Genomic DNA, 9,440 nt, shown 5'->3' with positions numbered 1-9,440 from the left:
TAGTGTGAGGTGCGGGCAAGGTGGGTAGTCAGCCGGTGAGTGGGCAGGTTCAGACCGGGGTGCTGGCGCCCCCATAACCTCCTTGGGGGTTCCTGGGGACAGCACCCGTGACCCAGAGCGCAGCCCGACGTGGGCCCCGTGCCGTTCGCACGTCAGCGAAGTGTGTTTTCCTCTCTCCGTTCAGTGTGAGTTTTGTTTCTGAATATATTTTTTCACACTTCTTCTTCAAAAGTTACTTTTGAAGGACGGTTTTTCCAAATTGATGATTTCTGAACTGTGGTGGTGGTGGGGACAGAGTTGGGCCTGGAGGGGACCCAGGAGCTGCCTTTTACTGCCCGCCCACTCTTCCCCGGGGCTGGGAAGTGCCTGAGATGTGCTCGCAGCTTCTGGCCTGGGGTGGGGACTTCTACCAACAGCCAGTGCTGTGCTCAGAGGCTCCTCGATGTCCCAGCATGTAGGTTACCAGCAGCTTTGCCAGGTGTACTTTTTAAAAATGAGAAAAGGGTCATTAAAATCATGGGAGGCTTCCATGAGGTTGTTTTGACTCTGTTGTTAAAATGGCAACCCTAAATGAGCTGCAGAGTTGCATATTTATGTATAAATTTGTATTCTAGATTTGCACAGATCACCAAGCCAGTGAAGACTAATAACCATGAAAAGCCACCCAAGAAAAAAGGCCAAGTAGGCATCCTCAATAGTAAATAAACAATGAACGTGATTCTGATGAGCAGCTTCACAGGCAGTCACGCCTGGCGATACTGATTCTTGCAGATATGAGAAAACGACGAATGAACTTAGTGTCTGATTTTCTTCTAAGATTTTATTGTGAAGTAAGTTAGCAGGCCAGGCGCAGTGGTTCACGCCTGTAATCCTAGCACTTTGGGAGGCGGAGGTGGGTGGATCACCAGGTCAGGAGTTTGAGACCAGCCTGTCCAAAACGGTGAAATCCTGTCTCTACTAAAAATACAAAAGTAGCCGGGTGTGGTGGTCGGGAGACTGAGGCGGGAGAATTGCTTAAACCTGGGAGGCAGAGGTTGTGGTAAGCTGAGATCGCGTCACTGCACTCCAGCCTGGGTCACAGAGCAAGACTCTGTCTCTAATAATAGTAATAATATAATCATCATCATCATCATCATCATCATAGAAGAAGAAGAAGAAAAGAAAAAGAAGAAGTTAGCAGTGGATGGGGCAGTGGGGTCGGGACCTTCCGCGGTGGCTCTGTGACCTTCCCTGTCTGGTGTTTTGTGCCTGGGCCAGGGTGGATGCTGGCAGCGTGGTCTGGTGTGGCCTGCACCTGCTCCGGAGTTGGGAGCAGCCCCAAGCTCACCCCTGACCCCTTTGTTCACTGCCCTTGGTTTCTGCTCCTGCCAGAGGCCACAAAGGCTGAGAGAAAGAAGTCGTTTCCCAAAGCTCAGTTAAAAGCATCTGTTACAGGCCCATAGAGAGCAGTCATTGCTGGGTGGGGAAGGTGAACCTTCCCTACTCCTCTGGCATCTCTGGGCAGGTGTGTTTGTGGCCCTGTGGCCTCTCTCATGGTGTGGGCTCTCTGTTCTGGGCAAGGTCCCAAGGCCACACGGAGGTCCTGCAGACGAGATGAAGATGGCCCCCAGTGGACCTGCCTGGGGGTCCTGACACCCAGGAGAAGGGACAGAAGGACATGGCCCTACAGGCGGTGCCTAGCCGGAAGGGGGCCCTGGAAGAGGACCTGGACTGTGAGCTTGCAGACACTGGCTGGGGCAAGGGCTGTGCAGAAGAGAGGCATAAACCGAGAAAAAATAAAGAATATCCGAAGAGAAAGGGGAGAAAGGGTTTCAGGACAAACGTGTCGGGAGATGCACTGGGGCGGCAGCATGAGAAGAGGGTGGTGGGGATGGGAGAGGCAAGCCTGAGACCCTCAGCTGTGAAGAGCAGAAGAGGGCAGGGGCCACAGCAGGAGCTGGGGAGGAGCGTGCTCTGGGCGCCGGGGATGGACAGAGCAGCCCCCATGGGAGAGGGGCGGAGCATGGCTAGGAGCAGGTGCACAGTGGGGGTGCGGTGCTCACCCTAGCATGGAGGATGAGGCAGGGCCACACTGAGGAGAAAGGAGAGTTACAGGCCAGGAGACAAGCACAGAACGAGGACGAGGAGGGAAAAGTGTGGGTGGGAAAAAACAAAGAAGAAAGTGACAAATTAGGTACAAAAGTGGGACAGGAGGCCTTGGTTTCCAGAAAAGAAAAGAAGAGGAAGACAGACAAAGCTGGGGAGGAAGGGACTCGAAAACCAAATAAATGAAAGTTAAACGCTCAGGACCTGGAGGAAGACAGACAAGTGCAGTGTGGGAGTGAGCTGGACGGGGTGCCACAGCCAGCGGCGGGGCCTCGCCATTGCCCTGGGGTGAAGGGCGACTGGGAGGTGGGGGGCCTGGTGAAGAAGCCCCAAGAAGAGAAAGCTCAGGGCAGCTGGAAGCCGGCTGGAAGCAGGGAGAAGTGGAAGGAGGAGCCAGTGGAAGGAGGATGCTGGGGTGTCCAGGGGGAAAGAGAAGAAGAACAGCCAGGAGGCAGCTAAGCCACAGGAGGAGAGCCAGAAGGGGCAGAAGAAGGCTGAAGGCAGCAGGTGGAAAGGGTATGTACCCCACCCCGCCCCTTCTCTCCCTCCGTGTCCTAGCGGGGAGGTGGGAATGCTGTGTAGACCAGTGCTGGGAGGGGGGAATGCTGTGTAGACCAGTGCCAGCCTGCCTCCGTTCCCTGTCCCTGGCGGGGAAGGGTGGAGATACTGTTGTTGACCAGTGCTGGGAGTGGGGGAATGCGGAATGCTGTGTAGACCAGCGCTGGGAGTGGGGGAATGCTGTGTAGACCAGGGCATTCCCCCACTCCCCTGTCCCCGGCAGGGGAGGGTGGGAATGCTGTGTAGACCAGTGCTGGCCTTTGCCTGCCCGCTGTAGGTTGCCAGGGAGCCTGGGTACCCCCCAGAGTGCCCTCTTGCATCGGCAGCTTTGAGCTGTGGGTTGTAGGGTACTGGGAGCAAGCAGCCAGCAGTGAGCGAGTGTTTGTGTGTCCAGCATTGCTTTTGGTCAGGCCTCTGTGAAGTAGGTACTGCTGTGTCCATTTTTCAGATGAGGAAACTGAGGTACAAAAAGGTTAAGTAGTATCCTGTCTGAGGGTCTTCAGGGTTCTTTGGGGCCCGAGGATTCCTGAAATCATGGATCACCCACCTATGCTTTGAGACATGCTTTAATTTTTTCTTTTCTGGAAGCCCTGCGACTTCCCTAAAAATGGAATGAATTATAGAACAGACCTATGGTGCCAATGGGTCATGTTTGGTTAGAAGGTGATAATCTACAGAATTCCACAGATTCTGGATACTATGGACCTATTCCATATGGACTAATAAGAGGACGAATCTTCTTTAAGATTTGGCCTCTGAGTGGTTTTGGATTTTTACGTGCCAGCCCTAATGGCCACAGATTTTCTGATGATTAGTAAGCATTTATTCTTTTGACTTGATTATTGTCTTCTTTACATGTGACTTTATTACTCCTGTTGAAACCACGTACTAGCCGGGCGCGGTGGCTCAAGCCTGTAATCCCAGCACTTTGGGAGGCCGAGACGGGCGGATCATGAGGTCAGGAGATCGAGACCATCCTGGCTAATACGGTGAAACCCCGTCTCTACTAAAAAATACAAAAAACTAGCCGGGTGAGGTGGCGGGTGCCTGTAGTCCCAGCTACTCGGGAGGCTGAGGCAGGAGAATGGCGTGAACCCGGGAGGCGGAGCTTGCAGTGAGCTGAGATCCGGCCACTGCACTCCAGCCTGGGCAACAGAGCGAGACTCTGTCCCCCCTCCCCCAAAAAAAAAAAAGAAACCACGTACTGATAAACTATTTGCTATTCAGACAAAAAAAAAGGTTAAGTAACCGGCCCAAGGTCACACAGCCACATGTGGGCCACACTGCCGTTGTAGCCGTCACCCCTGCTCTGTCCTGTACGCAGCCACGAGCTGGGCAGCTCTCCCAGTGGAGACGTGCTGAGGATGTGACACACACACCTGCTATGAGAAGAGCGATGTGTACTGTCTCATTAGCATAATATGTTGACAGTATTTTGGGTGAAATAGTTGGAATTAAGTATATCATTAAGGTCAAAGTCACTTTCTTTTGCAGTGTGGCTTCTGGATGGGGTAAACCCCACCGCTGCTTGCAGCTGAGTCTGCTGGGTGGTGCTGCCTCCCACCTGGGCAGTCCCTGCATGGCCTTGGAGCTCCGGCTTCGGGCTTCTGGGTAGGAAAGGTCTTTATGGGTATCCTGCTCCTGCATTTAGCACCTGTTTGATTCTGGGAAAATTCTTTAAATTTTCTAAGCCTAGTTTCTCTCGTGCAAAACAGGGGTCCTCCTACTTGCTGTGAGGAAGAGTGGTGAAGCCCCACCCCTGCTCCATCAGGCAGCCCCCAATGGCCTGGGGAGGAAGAGGGCACAAGGGGAGGGGGCCACCAACCCCAAGAATATTGGCAGACAGTTCATAGAACCCCTTCCTGGTCTGCAGGCCTAGACTCCCCAGCTGTGTCTCTGGCCTTGTGCAGTGGGTGCCACTTTTCCACGCCCTCCCGGGCATGTTGACTGCAGCCACCCAGGTGTGAGGTGACCTCATTGTGGATTGGATTTTAATTTCTCCCATGGCTGATGATTTTGAGCATCTTTTTACAGGATTGTTGGCCTTTTGTATCTCATCTTTGGAGAAATGTCTATTTAGATTATCCCCCTTTTTAAAAACAATATATATGTATATATATATTTTGAGACGGAGTCTCACTCTGTTGCCCAGGCTGGAGTGCAATGGTGCGATCTCAGCTCACCACAACCTCCGCCGCCTGTTGGGTTCAAGTGATTCTCCTGCTTCAGCCTCCCAAGAAGCTGGGATTACAGGCATGTGCCACCATGCCTGGCTAATTTTGAATTTTTAGTAGAGACGGGGTTTCTCCATGTTGGTCAGGCTGGTCCTGAACTCCCGACCTCAGGTGATCCACCCGCCTTGGCCTCCCAAAGTGCTGAGATTACAGGCATGAGCCAACAAGCCTGGCCAATAAACATTTGTTTTAAGAGATGGAGCCTGTTGTTCAGGCTGGAGTGCAGTAGCCTGATCATAGCTCACGGCAGTCTTGAACTCTTGGGTTCAAGCAGTCCTCTCGCTCAGCCCCCCGAGTAGCTAGGACTACTGTAGCAGGACAGGTCGCAGACAAAACCTCTCGGACACCAGTTTTAGGAAGGAAGAGGCTTTAATCAGCTAGGAACATCGGTAGAATCGTGTCTCAAGATCCGAGCTCCCCAAAGTCAAGATTCCTGTGCCTTTTAAGGACTTACAACTGTAAGGTGTCCACGTGAAAGGGCCGTGATACGTTGTGCAAGCAGGGGCTGCGTGACTGGGGCTGCATGCACTGGTGATCAAAACCGAACCGAACAGGGAGTTACACAGTGCTTCCTCATACAGTGTCTGGGATCGATAGATAACTTAAGTGATTAGGTCAGGGTCGATCTTTGACTACCAGGCCTGGGGTGTGGCACCGGGCTGATAATTGAATTTCACTTCTACCTTTTCTTTAACTCCTACTTTTTCTTTTCTTTGAGGCAAAAATTAGGCAGAAGACAATATGAGAGGTGGTCTCCTCCCTTTCTACAGGTACACACCATCATGCCCAGCTAATTTAACAATCTTGAGTACAGATGGGGTCTTGCTGTGTTGCCCGGGCCAGTTTTGAAGTTTTGAAATCACCAACTTTATTATTCTTTTTCAAATATTGTTTTGGCTATTCTGGGTCCCTTGTATTTCCCTGTGAATTTTAGGATCAGGTTGTCCATTTCTGCAAAAACGCCAGCTGGAATTTTGATGGGGATTGTATTGAGTTTTTTGGATCTGTTCGGCAAGTATTGCTGTCTTAACCTTATGAAATCATCCAGTCCGAGAACATGGGATGGCTGCTCATTTATTTAGGCTGTCTTTAATTTCTTTGGCCAATGTTTTACAGTTTTCAGAGTATAAGCTTCATACTTCCTTTGTTAAATTTATTGTGCAATATTTTATTTTTTGATGCTATTGTAAATTATTTTCTTAATTTCATTTTCAGTTTGCACATGGCTCCTGGTTAGAAATACACTGATGTTTGCATATTGATCTTGTGCCCTACAATTGTGCTGAATTCATCTATTAGCTCTAATAGTTTTTGTGGATTCTTTTTTAAAATTTTATTTTCTATAGAGATAGGGTCTCACTACGTTGCCCAGGCTGGTCTTGAACTCCTGGACTCAAGTGATCCACTTGCTTTGATCTCCCAAAGTGCTTGGATTACAGGCGTGAGCTTCGGTGCTCAGCCAATTTTTGTGGATTCTGTGGGATTTTCTATATACAAGATTATGACACATGCAAATAGAGATAATTTACTTCTCTATTTCTGATCTGGGTGTCTTATTTCATCTGCTTGCTTGTTTGCTCGGTTAGAGCCTCTGGTACCGTGTTGAGTGGCAGTGGTGAGAGTGGACATCCTCATCTTATTCTTGATTTCAGGGGGAGCGGCCAGTCTTTCTTCTTGCATATGAGGTTATCTGCGGGGTTTTGTAGATGCTGCTTTTCAGGTTATGTTTCCTTCTGTTCTGTTCTTGAGTGAGTTTTCCATTCTATTTATCATGAAATGGTGCTGGATTTGTCTGGTGCTTTTTCTGCGTCTATTGAGAAATCTTAGGGTTTTTGTCCTGCCACACTCCCTCTTACAAAACCTGAGGAATCAACTGGGCATGGTGGCTCACACCTGAAATCCCAGCGCTTTGGGAGGACAAGGTACTTGAGCCCAAGAGTTCAAGACCAGCCGGGGCAACATAGGGAGACCCCATCTCCACAAAAAGTAAAAAACAATAAACCAAAAAGCCTTAGAAACCTGAATTGGAAAACACATTGACTTCAGGATTTTGTTGAAGGAATGGTGGGCCTGGGCTAAGGCCCTATTCTGGTTTGTAGAAAGCGTTGTCTGAAAAAATAATGCATTGCTATTCCGCAGCCCCTGGGAGGAAGGTGACCCACCCGGAGAGCCAGCTGCTGTGTCCTGGTGTGGTGTGTGTGTACCTTCAGCTGCTGAGCTGCTCATTCTGAAATGATGGGACACCTACCAGGTCTGCCTGGGCCCTGAGAGCCAGCGAGTGCAGCCCTCGGCCTCTGCCCGTGGCTTCCAGCAGCTAGATGACATGGACACTGAGTCAGCTGATGGCAGGGGAGGGTCGCTGAGGGCGTGCGGTGGCAGCCCAGGCTCCTTTCCTGCCTGTGTCCACTGCATTCCCAACGGTCACAGCGAAAGTGTGGGATGCATGTGAATTCATCTGCTTCCCATGGTCCTGGTGTCCGCGTTTTACTGGGGAAGAACAAGGCTGCAGTGCTGCCAGAGGTGAGCGGTGTGGCCTGTTGTGGCTCAGGGCCTGCTGCCAAGTGCTGGTCTAGAGGTTTTGCCCCTTGGCCATGCTCCCCAGTGAAGACACTGGGGTTAAACCCTGGCCAGGGTCAGCGGTCATGCTGAGGACTGAGTGTGGGAAGGAGGCTCCAGCTGTGCCCGGTCTCTGGTCTCCTGGGGAGTGAGAGGCTGGTTGGCAGTGATGATTTCGCAGGACTTCCAGTGACCTTTGTCCAGAGGTATCACCTCTGAGGGGCTGCTGTGGGCTGGAGAGCAGGTGCTTCTGCCGGTTTCTGCATCTTGGAAGTGCTGCTGTTTGTAGGGGGTGAGGTAGGGGGCCATCTGAGCCTGCGAGGTCCCTTCTCCCGAGCAGCGGAGCATGTGCTTAGGAAGGACCTGCCCGGTGCCCCGCCCTCGGAGGCTCTGGGAGAGAGCTGTGTGCCGGCCCTGGGCAGGAGCTCACTGGCCTGGTCCCGTGACCTGTGGGGCACCCTGACAGCCAGCCCTGTGCTGCAGAGGTCAGTGGGACTGGGTTTGGATCTAGGGCCCCGCCCCAGCGTGAAGGGGCGCTGGACCACGAAGGCAGGGAAACCAGGGGGAGGCCGGCAGGACAGTCGGTGGCCCCGCTGCCGCAGCCCGGTGCAGGCTTAGACCGCACAGCCTCGGAATGAGCGCCGCTGGGGGCGGAGCGGGGCGGGCCCTGGGGCGGGGCCCAGCTTGTCGCCCTTTCCCCGAGGCCGGCAGATGCCCGTGGTGCGGCTGCTGCGGCTCCGGGCGGCTCTGACCCTGCTCGGGGAGGTCCCCCGCCGCCCGGCCTCCCGGGGCGTCCCGGGCTCGCGCAGGACGCAGAAGAGCAGCGGAGCCAGGTAAGGGGGCCCATTGGGCAGGCGGCGAGGGCCCTGAGCACCGGGCTGGGTTAGGTCCAGAAAGGGGAGTGACAGGCCTCGTGGGACGGCCTTGCCCTGCTTCCGGTTTCCCCAAAGTCGGGCCAGGAGAGCATGCGTGCCGCGGTGTGACCGGCGTGACCGGCCCGCCTCCTGCCCGGGGTGTCCAGGCCCCCCGTGAGGTCACTCCTCCTTCCCCAGGCACCACCCCACCAACCCTGTTTGGGGAAATCTCCCCCCTTTTTTTGGCTTGCGGTTTCATTTGTGTAGCTGTGCCTGGCCTCAACACTGTAGGGTTTGGTTAGGTACTTGATAAAAAGCTTATGTTGCTGTATGTGGTGTTCTGAGACCCGCCCTTTCCAGGAGTCGGTTCTTGGGTTGTCTCCAGGACCGATTCTGCATGACCGCGGGCACTCACTGTCATATCTACATCACCAGGCACACGCCGCATGGATCCAGTGGCCCTGGTGGCCGTTCGTGGTCCCAGGCGCTTTCCTGGGGGACATGTGAGAAGCCCTGCCGGCGCATACTGGGTCTGGGGTAGCCGCATGGGGTTGGGTCTCTGCACACGAAATGCTGGAGGTTTCCGAAGAGCTGGAGAGTTGACAGCCTCACTGGTGCGTGGGAGATCCTGCAGGAGTTTCCGTCTGTGGGTTTGCCCTCATTCACTTGGTGCTTCCAGCGTGGTGTGTGTCTGTGGCCTGGTGGTGCGCTATTACCATATCCATTCACAGCTGAGGGCCTGCAGGGCTGCCCAAGGCCATGCCGCAGAAATGTCCTGTCTGCCTCCAGGATCTTGGGACCCAAGAGAGCCCAGATGGGGGAGGGTGTCTTGGGAGGAGGGAGTTCTGGTCTGCGCGTGGAGCTGGGGCTGGCTGTGGGCCCTGCACTGAGGCACATCTCTCCCAGGGTGCACAGGCAGGTAGGTGCTTTCCAAAAAGTGCTGCTGGGCTGCAGTCACCCAGGTGGAAAGGTGGGTTTGGAGCAAGGTCTCCCTTTGAAAGCCAGCTTGCGTCTGATGGTGGTGCTTGGTACCTGGGTCTCTGCAGGGGTGAAAGAATGTCACTACAATGTGCACAACGTGCAGTCCTCAGTTGGGCTTGAGCGCACACCCAGCACTGCAGCCCTGCCTGGCTGCTGGCCTGCAAGTTGTTTC

At 53.5% G+C, this 9,440-nt stretch overlaps 1 protein-coding gene across 11 annotated transcripts in view; it reads left to right on the top strand.

Moving 5' to 3' along the window:
* Window positions 1-8,115: 8,115 nt before the first annotated feature.
* Window positions 8,116-9,440, top strand: part of TOP1MT (DNA topoisomerase I mitochondrial) — a 33,414-nt gene continuing 32,089 nt past the window's right edge. For all 11 annotated transcript variants that reach the window (XR_002734911.3, XR_002734914.1, XR_002734913.1 and 8 more), the window contains exon 1: window positions 8,116-8,266. Coding sequence is in view for 4 of the 11 variants with exons in the window: in XM_023228091.3 (XP_023083859.1) it covers window positions 8,145-8,266 (122 nt within the window). In the remaining 7 variants the exon portion in view is untranslated. The remainder of the gene's footprint in view (window positions 8,267-9,440) is intronic.

This window comes from Piliocolobus tephrosceles, chromosome 7 (genome assembly GCF_002776525.5).
Source record: "Piliocolobus tephrosceles isolate RC106 chromosome 7, ASM277652v3, whole genome shotgun sequence".
Taxonomy (NCBI): Eukaryota; Metazoa; Chordata; class Mammalia; order Primates; family Cercopithecidae; genus Piliocolobus; species Piliocolobus tephrosceles.
The sequence above is the reverse complement of the archived record's forward strand: the minus strand, read 5'-3'. Positions and strand labels throughout refer to the sequence as shown.